This window comes from Vipera ursinii (genome assembly GCF_947247035.1).
Source record: "Vipera ursinii genome assembly, chromosome: 2".
NCBI classification, from domain to species: domain Eukaryota; kingdom Metazoa; phylum Chordata; class Lepidosauria; order Squamata; family Viperidae; genus Vipera; species Vipera ursinii.
Window position 1 is genome coordinate 223,176,323 of NC_139513.1, and position 13,335 is coordinate 223,189,657.

General features: G+C 38.5%; 1 protein-coding gene across 2 annotated transcripts in view; it reads right to left on the reverse strand.

Moving 5' to 3' along the window:
* Nucleotides 1–13,335, reverse strand: part of JAK2 (Janus kinase 2) — an 89,600-nt gene continuing 76,265 nt past the window's right edge. Inside the window, exons 19-24 of one of the 2 annotated variants that reach the window (XM_083354522.1) lie at nucleotides 12,396–12,585; nucleotides 9,751–9,875; nucleotides 7,587–7,759; nucleotides 7,254–7,371; nucleotides 5,991–6,104; nucleotides 1–3,995 (exon numbers count right to left, since the gene is read on the reverse strand). In XM_083354522.1, the coding sequence (XP_083210648.1) occupies nucleotides 3,888–3,995; nucleotides 5,991–6,104; nucleotides 7,254–7,371; nucleotides 7,587–7,759; nucleotides 9,751–9,875; nucleotides 12,396–12,585 (828 nt within the window). In that variant the 3' untranslated portion in view covers nucleotides 1–3,887. Of the gene's footprint in view, nucleotides 3,996–5,990; nucleotides 6,105–7,253; nucleotides 7,372–7,586; nucleotides 7,760–9,750; nucleotides 9,876–12,395; nucleotides 12,586–13,335 lie in introns of those variants that run through there. The other variant, XM_083354523.1, reaches the window with a different exon arrangement.

Here is a 13,335-nt window from a genome sequence, read left to right on the forward strand (position 1 = left end):
TACAGTTTTAAAAAATATTTAATACTCTTGTTATCTTAGTATACATTTAAAGCACATTATTCTGAATTCTATTGTACTGGACCACAAACCAATTAGCAAATAAAAATACAGAAGTGTTTTACAAAATACAATCTATTTATATAAAATGATATAGATTAAAAAAGTTCTAAAAAGCAATAGTTATATTATCACTTTACTTAATGGCAGCAGTCTTGTCTGTGCAGCATTTTTTTTCTTAAAGCAAGTCACAGCAATAATTGGTATCATGGTAAACCATTATGATAAAAGTGAATAGCGCTCTGGGAAAGGAAAAAACCCCCAGATGATTTGTAGTTACCCTTTTATATTAACACACTTTACTAAAACACATTTGCTTTTGTAGGCTACAGCTCACTTCATCAGAATTATGAAGTGAGCTGTAGCTCAATAGAAGCTAAACTTTTTAATAAAATCTGATAATCTGTAAGGTGCTTCTAGATTCCTCCTGATTTTTGGCTATCATAGACTAACACAGCTCTCTTCCTACAGTGGAACAGAAAAATAACTGAGAACACTATTGATACACAAATGGTGTAATGTTTAAATGATATGTACAAACTGTTATCACAGAATTGCAATTTTTTATTCGATTGACTAGTTATTATAGTTTTTGAATTGTGTGAGCAACTAATAATCTGAAAGCACAAATGAAATCAAGACCTCATGCATAAGGACAGGAGCCACAGATGCAAGAGCTCAGCAAACATAATTTTTTGAGAATCTTCCTCTCTTGAAAGCCTCCTGTGTCTTTTAAATTCTTGAATCAGAACACTTTTAAAGTAGTCTCCAATCCAGTCTGAAATACTGTCTCCAGAAACTTCCTTGAATATATGGCAATATTTGTGCCAAAAAATAGAATCTGCTTTTGAATTTCCATTTAAACAGAGCTAAAGTGAAATGAATAAAATGAAGAAGAAATTTGGACAATGCTTTACTTTTGACAGCACAATCCTATCATGTTCACTTAGAAATAAATCTAAGCTCAGAAAGTTTTATTTTGTGCAAGTGTTTATATGTCTGCAACAGTGGAAATTCAAAATTGAATAGGTTTCAAACTTAAAGCACTTCAAATATTTGTTAAATATTTGAAATTCCTTATATCATAAAACTAGAATATTCCAATTCTATTAGAACAAACAAAAAACTTGAAAAAAATAATCATGGAAGAACGTTTCTTTCTTTGCATTACACAAAATTCCCTGAGTTTTCTTCCTTTATATGGAATATGAAATCCTCGATCAAATGAATGCAGTTCAATAACAGACCGATATTGAACCTGATGCCTTGTGTTGGTTTCAATCTGATGCTACGATAATTTGGTTAACAGGGGAATCCCACCAACAAGCATTTACCACAATATTCCGCAAAACCAAAATGAAATTTCTGTACAATAAATTTTATATCAATGTACAAATGTGCCCCGTATCATCCAAAGCCATTAAAAATATACAGTCGAACTGTCTCTTAAAATGCTATTGGGGAAAAAATTCAGCCATCAATAACAGGATAACAGACATTTTACAAAATATAACTATTTACAATTTCACCTTCCCTGCCCCTTGTTGCTTAGCATAATTTCCTACTCTTTAAAATAAAATTAAGGTTTTACCTGAGCAAATTAGATACTGGGATGGCTCCTCTCAATAAAGGGACTTCCTATCACCTCCCATCAATAGAACGACGGTTTGTGCATTCTCCAAAATACATGGATCTTGTCCTCTTACCAGTGTGCCAGACTGAGGAAGCTGGCATATCTGGAATATGCTAGTGCTCATAGTGGCACAAACAATTTTAAACTGGCACCCACAGGCTGGACATCTGCATTCTGAGGTACTTGTTTAATTCCATACAAGATTCACATTGCTGTACCTTCTTCTATGCTTGAGGTAGGTAGGTAAGTAAACTGACTAGAGGCTTACAGAATATGGCCACCTACCCTACATTTTTGCTAAAAATGCATTTCAAGTTTTAATTTGCAAAGAACCACTGCTTCTTTGACTGAACTTACTCATTCGATATCAGGAATTTAACTGAGCTCAAATTTGATTAAAAGAAACTTTACATTTCAAATGCAAGACTTGGTGGTCAAACTATGGAATAAAGTATTCAATTCACTTGCTTTCCTCTAAATTTTTATGGCCAGTCCTTACGTTAACATAGAGTTTGAAAGCACAAGAGTGCCAGAAACAGCTTACTATTTTGCAAATAATGAAGTTGTGCCACTGATACTGACAAGCATAAATCTGCAGTAACTAACCCTTATTTCACAATGTAGGCAGTGTAATCGCAACCAATTCCTATTACATGGCTGAAGTTACATATAGCCAAATCATACAATAACCTAAGAAAAGATGGGCCATGATTATTCTGTAACATCACAGACATACTTCTCCTTTCAGGTGAATGAATCATCCTATAAGGGTTAAGGAAATAACAAGACTAACGAGGATTAAGCTGCTACAATATGGTTTCAATCTTTTCAACTTTAGGAGACATAGTTAAGCTTTACAAATCCACAAACACAAAGGTAGGAAAATAAACAACTATATGCTTATTTAAAAAGGCAATTTTAACAAGTTTTCTTTTAGAAAAATACTTATCTGTTCCCCCCCCCAAAATGTATATATATACAGTGCATTATGCTGCCTCAACAGGCATATCTGCATTTGCTGACCCGCCACTGGCTCAGATAGGCATATAGTTGCTCAATCAAGTACTAAACATATTATTTGTTCTCGTCACTAGAGCCAGAACACCTTGACATGGTGAAAACTAGCTATGCTAGCATTAAAAAAAATGTAAGCCCTTGTGTAAGCCGTGAAAAAGCATGAGGAACCATTTTGTTTCCTATAGAAAAGGCAAACAGGAATTCCAGGGAGTTTTTTGGAATGTAATCCACAGGCACTCAGAATTGCTTTATGAATTCTGGCAGGAAAGAGATGCCTTTTTACATTTTGCAAAAGTTTCTTTTTTTGAATGCCACATTGAAAGTATGTGGATCTTCCATGGTATAAAGGCAACTCCAAGAACCAGACGTGCTATCTTCTCCTCTTATCTTGAGAGCTCTTTGCTTCTCCACCATGTCTTTTTGTGTTTAATGCATATTCTCAAAAGAACTGCATGATCATATTCAAGAAATATGCAATAGGTAAATGAACAAATTAATCTCATCTACTTTTGGGAAACACAATGGACAAATGGAGCCTAAAAAAAGAGATTACAAATCATTTTTTTCTAATCAGTACAAGTGATCGACTACAGCATGAATCTGATGTCCATACGCATTGCTAAGCTTCAAATCAAACATTTGTTCCTCTTCAAAGTGATGCCTTTAGGAATGTGATTTTTTTAACAGTTGTGCTGAAGCTGATAGTACACATTCTGCAGGTAATCTACTGTTTAAGAGCACAATTCCGTTTTCTTAGAATAAGTCTCAAGAAATTAGTAGGCCATAGCCCATGAAACAGAGGGTGTAGAATTGCAACCTAAATTTTCTTCAGCTCAGAAAAGAAAAAATCTATAGACCAACTCTCCACCTTTCCATGACTTTTCTTCTTGATGTTTTGATTTGCAAATCTGTATTAGGCGATACTAACTACTGTTTTAAAAAAGGAACTTTTTCTATCAAAGTGCTTTTCCATTGGTGCATTGTAATAGCATTCCTGATGAAGAAGCTAAAGCAGAGATCTTCACCGTTTTTAAGTTTTGATGGGATGATTTCCTCAAAGTCTCCACCTTCAAGGATGGGAAGATGATGTATGGGAAGGCCAATAATCTGCAACTGCCTAAGGAGTGAAGTACACTTGCTCTGCATGTTTTCATGCCCCTCTGAATGAAGTTCCGTATTTTCATCCACCCAGACCTTCCCTTATGACATCCACTCTCAAAGCAAGATCCCTAAAAGATGGCCGCTGACTTGCATTATTATTCCAACACTCTGCCATGATGATATAAACCTTGATAAGAGAAAAAACATCAGTATGAGATAACAATAACAATAACATCAATAATAACAATCCATTAAAAATCATAAGGAGCTGCTTATTTAATCTCAACTATTAATAACCTTGGAATCAAAGACACTGAACACTTTGGTATACTATACATTATTCTCATATAAAAACCTTACTCTCTTAGTATATTATACTAGGTAAAGGTAAAGGTTCCCCTGCACATGCTAGTCGTTTCTGACTCTAGGGGGCCGGTGCTCATCTCTGTTTCAAAGCCGAAGAGCCAGCGCTTGTCCGAGGACATCTCCGTGGTCATGTGGCCAGCATGACTAGACGCTAAAGGCGCACGGAACGCTGTTACCTTCCCACCGTAGTGGTCCCTATTTTTCTACTTGCATTTTTACATGCTTTCGAACGGCTAGGTTGGCAGAAGCTGGGATGAGTAACAGGCGCTCACTCTGTTACGCGGCACTCGGGATTCGACCCACCAAACTGCTGACAAGCTTCTGATCGACAAGCTCAGTGTCCTAACCCACCGAGCCACCACGTCCCTTTATACTAAATGTATATCTTATACTAAATGTATCTAATTCATAGGCATACAATTCCTTCATGAGGCAAGAACAAGACTGAGGAATGGCTTAGCCTACATAATATATAATTTTATAGAAAGAGAATAAAATTTAAACTGTTCTATGGGAAAACCAGAAATCGATTACTTTCCCCAACTTTCCCCTGTGTATTTGTCTCCATCTTACCTATTAATTTTTTTTCTATTGCCAATGAGCCTGGTAATCATAATTCTAAACTACTGAGAAAAAATTCTCATTCCATTTAGCCACGAGGTTTTATTAATCAAGTAAATTTGGGGAAGCTGTATTATACACTTAAGATCATTTCTTATTTTCAAAAGGGACATCTATAGTCTCTTTTGAGAATACTTTTTATGATTATTTTACATCTGGAAGTGAAAAAATCTTATTAATGTCAAGTAGAGAAAATATTATTTAACTGCTTTGTTATTATGGTACAATCTAAACATAAGGAAACATTTGTGACCATAAAAATTATCCATTGAATTCAAAATGCACTGAATTCATTTTAGGAATGACTCTCATTCAATGTATCTGGGGGTAGTAAGATTTTTAACAAAATATAGAAGGACCTCTAAGAGCCAGGAAACTGAAAACAGCCCCAATTGATTTCATCATAAATTATTACATTTTTAGGCTGCTGGTTTGTTTCTAATTGAAATGGCTAATTAGAAATTAAACCACTTTTGATTTTGTAAGACGCCTGATAGACGCTGACCACAAAACATCAGGTAGTCTTCGTTTACAAACAGCTCTGAAAAAAGACGACTTTAACTAACTATTCCTTGAAGCTATTGTTGCAGCATCCCTATGGTCACGCGACTGTGATTCAGGTGCTTGGCAATCAGCTTCCAATTACAATTGTTGCAGCTTCCTGCAATCACACGGTCATCATTTGTGACCTCCCCTGCTGGCTTCCCACAAAGTCAGTGGGGAAGCCGGCAGGAGTTTGCAAGTTGCTCCCATTGCTTTTTCTCCCAAGGAGACTCTGGATGGCAGGAGATCTTTTACTGTGGAATGCCCACCCATAGCCCTGCCCATAGCTCTTGCCCGCGGATCTGCTTTGCTGGGATGTGGTTTCAGTGGCATTAGGAAGCGCTTCTGGATTCCTACCTCTTGCCATGTTGCAGTCATGTGAGGTCCTTAGCGAACAACTTATGCAGTCCTAGCTTAACAAATAGCAAGATTGCCTGGATTGCTGTCACTAAGTGATGCAGTCATATGACAAGGCACTTCTCGACTGAACCATTTAATAATGGAAAGCCCAGTCACAATGGCTGTTGTAACCTGAGGACTACCTGTAGTCCTATGAGAAGTAAATGCAAGCAATCTCTCTCTGTTGAAACCATCTCTACTAACTGCAGAAATAATTCAGGCATTCTCGCTGCGTGCAAGTTACACCCAATACCTCATCAGGGCACCCATCAGGTCTCGGCAGCCTCCCATTATTCTTCAAAAGCTCTATCAAATGGAACACAATCATCTGGTTTTGCTTATCATTTCCAATCATGCGCATGAACTCCTGAAATAAAAATCCGAAACTGAACTGTTGCAACAGTAACAATAGCATTCTAGGATTATTTCTTTTCTTTTTAAAAAAAATAAATTTGGATTATCAGGGCAAGTAATAAGCACAGATGAAGCAACAAAACTTAGGGACAGTGAAAGTTGCAATCACATCACTCCAGGACGCTGTAGCCATCATAAATACACACTGGTTGCCAAGTGCCCAAATTTTGATCACACGGCTATGCAGATGCTGCAACGGTTTTAAGTGTGAGGACTGGCTGCAAGGCACTTTTTTCAGTGATATTGTAATTTTCAACAGTTGCCAAACCGTTGTAAAGGACTACCTATAATTGCACCTAGTGGTAGCAGCCGCCAATGTAGTGTATAAAGAAAGCAGGCTCGTTGCACTGGTTACACTTAAAAATAAAACTTTACTTGGTTCTTCCTCTCTTTGAAATTTTTCCATTCAACAGTGGCGTAGCGTGGGTTGTCAGCACCTGGGGCAAGCACCCAGCCACTGCACTGTCCCTCCCCCAGATAGTCCCTCGCTCTCTCTCCGCATCGCACCGCACGCCTGGCACCCCCCCCCCCCACAGTGGGCGGCGACCCGGCGGCTCGGATCGGATTTGCACAGCCAGCACTGCAGTGAGAGAGAGTGAGCCAGGCAGGGACAGAGAGCTGTGAGTGCGAGCACCCCCCCAGATGTTGCGCCCGGTGCGGCCGGCCCCCCTGCACCCCCCACGCTACGCCACTGCCATTCAATCTGGTAATTTTATACATGTTATAATTTTAAGTGTTTGAGTTTCACAAATCCTTGCCTTTCTTTTCTCCCATATTCTCTTTTTTTCCCCCTTGCATTTGTCTCTTGGACACAAGCTAAAACACATTTCCGGCAAGCTGTTTTGGAGATTTTTTTTCAACAATAAGAACTGAGAAAAAGTGTTTCAAAGAAATAAATAATACTTTTGTGCTTCAGGTGTGATCCTTCAGCGAGTCTCCTGTTATTTTTATATTTGATTCAAGCTACTTTTGGTGGTGTGGAGGAAACATGTAAGGAAGTTGAGCGTGCTGCCAAGAAGCTAATCTTTTAAGTCAAGAAGATAACTACAGCACTATACTTTCACATATAAAAATGATGTATGCATATATACACATTACTTACCGCTGGAGGGCTTTTATTCTTGTCTATATAAGTGAAGAGTTCATACAAAACCACACCAAAGCTCCACATATCTGAGGCCACAGAAAACCTGTTGTCTGTCAAAGATTCCAGAGCATACCTGCCACGTAAATTTAATAAATAAATAAACAAACAAACAAAAACCACCTGCAGGATAAAATGAGAGGGCTCAGAAATCTGCAAATGCAAATAATGCTTTGAGCATAACCAGGTTGAGTGACTTTTTTTATTGAGAAATTCATGGTAGTTAAAAGTCTTATGAAATAATCTATTGCATCCTTCTAGTTTAGAATCTATCAGCAATCAGAAACATACCAAAATATAGGACTCTCTCCTGGTTCCTTTACTTTGTAATATTCCTTATCCTGTGGCAAAACTTTTGTCAAGCCAAAGTCTCCAATTTTCACTCTGTTTTCATTCTCCACCAAGATATTCCGTGTTGCCAGATCTCTATGAACATATCTTTTTGAACCCAGATACTCCATGCCCTATATATATAGATGAAATGATGAAATCAAAATTAATTGATTTAGTGAGTACCAGTCATGTAACTTATTTCTGAATATTGGACACTTTTTTGCAATAACATCCCATTAAGCTGACGTGGTGGCTCAGTGGGTTAGGATGCTGAGCTTGTCGATCAGAAGGTCGGCAGTTTGGCGGGTCGAATCCCGAGTGCCACGTAGCAGAGTGAGCGCCTGTTACTCGTCCCAGCTTCTGCCAACCTAGCAGTTCGAAAGCACGTAAAAATGCAAGTAGAAAAATAGGGACCACTACGGTGGGAAGGTAACAGCGTTCCGTGCGCCTTTGGCGTCTAGTCATGCCGGCCACATGACCACGGAGACGTCCTCAGACAAACGCTGGCTCTTCGGCTTTGAAACGGAGATGAGCACCGGCCCCTAGAGTCGGAAATGACTAGCACGCATGTGCGGGGGAACCTTTACCTTTACCTAAGCTGATCAAGAACAAGGCATTATAAAATATCAAAAATCATCTTGCACTCTCAGGAGAATTTTTTTTTACAAGACAATGTTGAACAGGAAGTTTCCTAAAGCTGATTATAACTCATAATTTTCTATTAATTACCACTACATGTCACCTTTGTCTTTCTTGTCTTGTTAGGCCAGAAGGATGAAATGATGAACTGTTTGGTTCTTAAGCTTGTTTCCATCATGCATCGACATGTATACATTACAACTGACTTTTACTATATTCTTCACATTCTAAGGCAGAATTAGGCTTGGGGGGATCTCTAACCCAAATTTGTCTTTCTTTCTTTCTTTTTTTAGTTTGTATGTTTTAGCCAATTAGAAAACTGATATTAAATATTGCTATGAATTATTTAGTTGATTCAGATAAGAGCAGAAAGAATTATTTCTGTTCCAGGATATCTTTCACTGGAAACCCATCCAAGTCAGTTTGGATCCTGTATGTAATTGTGATTGCAATACTGCTAAAATGAAATAAGTATGGGCTTTATGGTTCATGGAAAAAAGTGTGTGTGTGTGTGTGTGTGTGTGTGTGTGTGTGTGTGTGTGTGTGTTTGTGTGTGTGTGTAAAATATAGCTGCCCATCTTTCAACCAACAGTGGGTGCCTCCCAATCAAAATAAGTGATCTACAACCATTCCTTTAGTGATCGTTCCAAGTTACGACACTGAAAAAAGTGACTTATGGCTGGTTTTCATACTTATGACCATTGCCGCATCCCCATGGTGTTGCAATCAAAATTAGGGCACTTGGCAACTGGCATATATTTATGAAAGTTGCACTGTCTTGGGATCATGGGATCACCATTTGTGTCTTCCCCAGTTGGCTTCTGAAAAGCAAAGTCAACGGGAGAAGCTAAATTTGCTTAATGATTGCATGATTCACTTAACTGCAATGATTCACTAAACAACTGTGGCAAGGTTGTAAAACAGGGCAAAACTCACTTAACAACCTGCTTAGCCATGGAAATTTTGGGCTCAATTGTGGCCATAGGTCGAGGACTACCTGCATTAAAAGGCTACTTCAGGAACAAATGAAGTAAGAAGTATCACTATCAAAGGCAGAGAAAAATCAGTTGATGCCTAGGATAATCCCACTCTACACCTGTAATCAGATTACAAAGAGCGTTCATTATTATTACATTATAGAACTTAACCTTTTTTCTCTGGCCGCTACATAAATGCCTTCCCTCCCCCATCATCAGTCAAATGAAGAGGAAACTAGTGCATTCAACTGCTTTGCACCATTAAAAACTAGCATATGTCAAGAAACAAGATGTGAAACAAATAAAATAAGCAAGCAAGGGTAGTCATGGCTGTGTTATGAAAAAAAGATTGATTAAAGAAAGGGAATGGACTGATTTTGTGCCACTGAGGAGGAAAAAAGATTTCCCTACAAGAACAGTTCACGCCTAGAGTTTGTGGAAAACAATGAAGACTGTAATTCAATTTAATCCCATAGTAGGCTTAGTAGGCTTAATTAATGTATTACCTTACATATCTGAGAAGCATACTGTAGGAGTTTCTTATGATCCAACCTGTCCTTGTGTTTCTGGAGATAATCCCGTAAACTTCCATAGGGTAAATATTCCATTATCAACTTCAGATTTCTCCGTCCTTTCCAAACAAACATAAATATTTAGAACTATAGTTTAAAGTGATTTCTTCATATATAGTACTGAAATTCTCTTGCATAAGGATACTTCTGACATGATTATGGCCAACAAACATGTTTCTAAAAAAGAAGGGAGAATCACCATGATTTTGTCCCTTCAGATAGAGGCTTGTTGTAATCCAAAACACCAATGCTGGATGAACCTTAATATATGTCAGGACCCACCCCAAACCACGTCTTAGGAAGACAAAAACTCTTGGAGTCAGGTTTTTAGTCCAAAAGAAATCTTTACTATGACATGCTCGGTTGTAGGAAATGAGACAGGGCTTAATGGTTCCACGATGTAAATCCTTATAAAGAGTTCCCGGTTTAACCCCCCTTAATCCCCATTTGGTCAGTCCCCCCCATCCTTCCTCTCGTATCATCCATCTCGTGGGAAAAAGGAAGTTAGGACCCTTTTGTTTATTGCTGTCTACCGTGACAAAAGCCAGATGCTAGCCCCCCCTTTTGTTTCCCTAGTTCAAAAGGCTTCTCCTTTCCTTTGAAATGCCTATTGCCGGTTCAATACACATCTATCCTCTTCTCTTCGGGAGATGGCAGAATCCATGGGATATGTTTGAAACATTCCATTTATGAATATGATATAAATGGATTCTGACAATATATATTAAAGCTTCAGAACATTACACTTAAAGCTCTAACTCTATACAACTATTCCATGCCAACAAAAGAGAAAACAGCAATTAACTGAACCACGGCTCAAGAACTAAGGGCATTATATTATCCGCGTGCTTATCGTTCCAAATACAACTTTCAACCCTGTCAGCCACAGGAGGCTGTCGAGATTCTGTTCCAGTGCTTGGAGGCTGTTTAGGTTTGGATGGATAAAAACCATCTCCAATGCTACTAAGACCAAGTGGCAGTGGGTGTGTGGGTCACCCAGATCTCAAGATATTCTATGATCTTGGATGGGGTTGCACTTCCCTGTTCAAGAGTGTTATGTAATCTGAAGGATCTTTCTGGACTCACAACTCTGGCTTATTGAGTAGGTAGCAATTGTGGCCAGGAAGGCCTTTGGAATTTCATCTGCTGGGCCAGTTTTGTCCTTTCTTGGATCAGACAGTCACTCATGCCCTAGTCACTTCACTGCTGGTCTACTGCAATGTGTCCTGTGTGAGGCCTTCCTTGAAGACCACCTACAAGTTTCAACTAGTGCAAAATGCAGCAGCACGGGCAGCATGCCTCAGTATGCCCATTTAACACCTCTGTTTTGTGATCTGCACAGGTTGCCAGTTTGGTTCCAGATTTAATTCAAGGTGCTGATTGTTACCTATACAGTTCTACCTAGCATGGACCTGGGTTCTTGAGGGACCACCTGTCTTCCAGAGAATTTACCCTGACAATTCAACCTAGCAAAATTGGCGTGCTCCAGTTTCTTCAATTAAATAATGTAATCAATAGGGACTCAGGAAGCGTACCTTCTCTGTAGCAGTGCCTGCCCTCTAGAATGAGTTCCCCCCCAAGCCTCAAATGATGCCCATCGTGCTGTTGTTTAGAGGCTCTAAGTGAATCTCCTTTACATTCTTTTTTTTCCAATCCAGTCAGTTCCTATCATCTTGCTATCTTATATTCCTTATTTCTATTATTGACTGTATCTTTTAAAAAATTTTTTACTTGTGAGCTGCCCAGAATCATTGGGAGTTGGATGGGACACAAGAGACAGGGAGGGAGGGACGGAGGAAGGAAATACAACTTTCTATCCTGAACTGACAACAGGACACAAATATGAGAAAATAGAAGCTACAACTTCTGCTGTTCCCTGGCCAATGAACAAGAAAAATGATTGTAATGTGAGCATCACACATGCCCTCAATAAAACAGGCATCTGAAATGAAATCACACCGTTTTCAGGGAGATAGAGAGAAACATGTATCACCTACATATCGCTGAACTGTAACTCCCAATAGCTTCAGACAGCCTGACTAATGAGCAATAGTGTTTCCCAATAACATGTGGATGGCCTCAAGCTCACCAGTTTGATTCATAATAGCTTCTGTGATTATTAAATAGATTTGTAATTAAGACATGAAAGGCCAGTATTATCTAGTTTGGTTTTGAAATACCATTACTTTGCTTCTAGCATCAATCAGCAGATTTAAAAGTAAAGCAAAACAGGTTTTAGGTTTGATAGTAATATTCTTTCAAGCAAATATGAATATGTACAAGAGATAATTTTTAGAAGTTACAAAGAAATAATTTTGCAATTATTTAAAAACCACAGCTAATCATAGTCTATTTCATGCAACAGCAACAAAAAATAAATACCAACAAAAAGACCCTCAATATGGAAAAAATAAGCTTCTCAAATTTTATGTACAGCAAAACTAACCAGAAATATTAAGACAAAAACAAAGAAAGTAGTTCATAAAAATGCTTCAATACATTAGCGCCAAATATTATCCTAGGCCACCAGCATGTTGCTTAAGTAGGTAATGAATAATGTGATTAAATGTGCAAGGTACCTGCACTATAGCACACTCCTTTGTATTTGACAATGTTGTCGTGTTGCAGAGATTTGAGAATTTCAATTTCTCTTTCGAAATCTCGCAGGTATTCTTCTGTGCTGTGCTGCAGTTTCTTCACAGCCACCACTTCCCCTGTATTATCTTGCAGTGGATCATATCGACACATTTCCACACTACCAAAATTACCCTGCAAAATGACGAAATAGAAGCATTTTGGAAAAGTTTTTTTTGTGTGTGTGTGTATAGAGCAGCCAGAAAATCAGGTAGCCTTCACTTAGTGACCATCACAACAGACCTCCCTAAGATTACTTATGACCTAGTTCCTGAGTACTGACAGCTGTACAATCTCCCATGGTCATGTGATCACATTTTGGGCACTTGGCAACCAGCTCTCATTCATGGACATTTGCAGTGTTTCAGTTACATGACCATAATTTTGGATATGTTTTGCTAGTTTCCACTGTTTACTTCCTGTTTCTGGCAAAAAATGCCCATGAACACCAGATTCACTTAACAACTGTGTTCACATAACAACCACTGCAACATAGGCCATAAAATCAGAAGTGGTCACATGGTGCCGAACAAGCATCACAACTTACAACCATAATTCTGGGCTCAATTATAATCATAGGTTGAGGATCATCTGTACTACAAATGTTCTTTCAGCCTAATGTAAGGCTTTAGGCTGATATATGATGTGCTGTGCAATATTCCAGCCATTAACTGGATGTAATTCAATACCAACAGCTGTCCCAGTTTGCATTAATTCAGTGTATTCAAATGAAGGAAAACCAAATTATACACAGATAAGAAAAGGATAGGTTATAGCCAAGATAAATGCACTCCCAGGGGTGGAGAATTATTTTCCCAAGGGGCCACATGAAACTGAGACTCTTGTGGAGGGCTGAACCCATAGGGCTGTGAAGGTGTGTAGGCA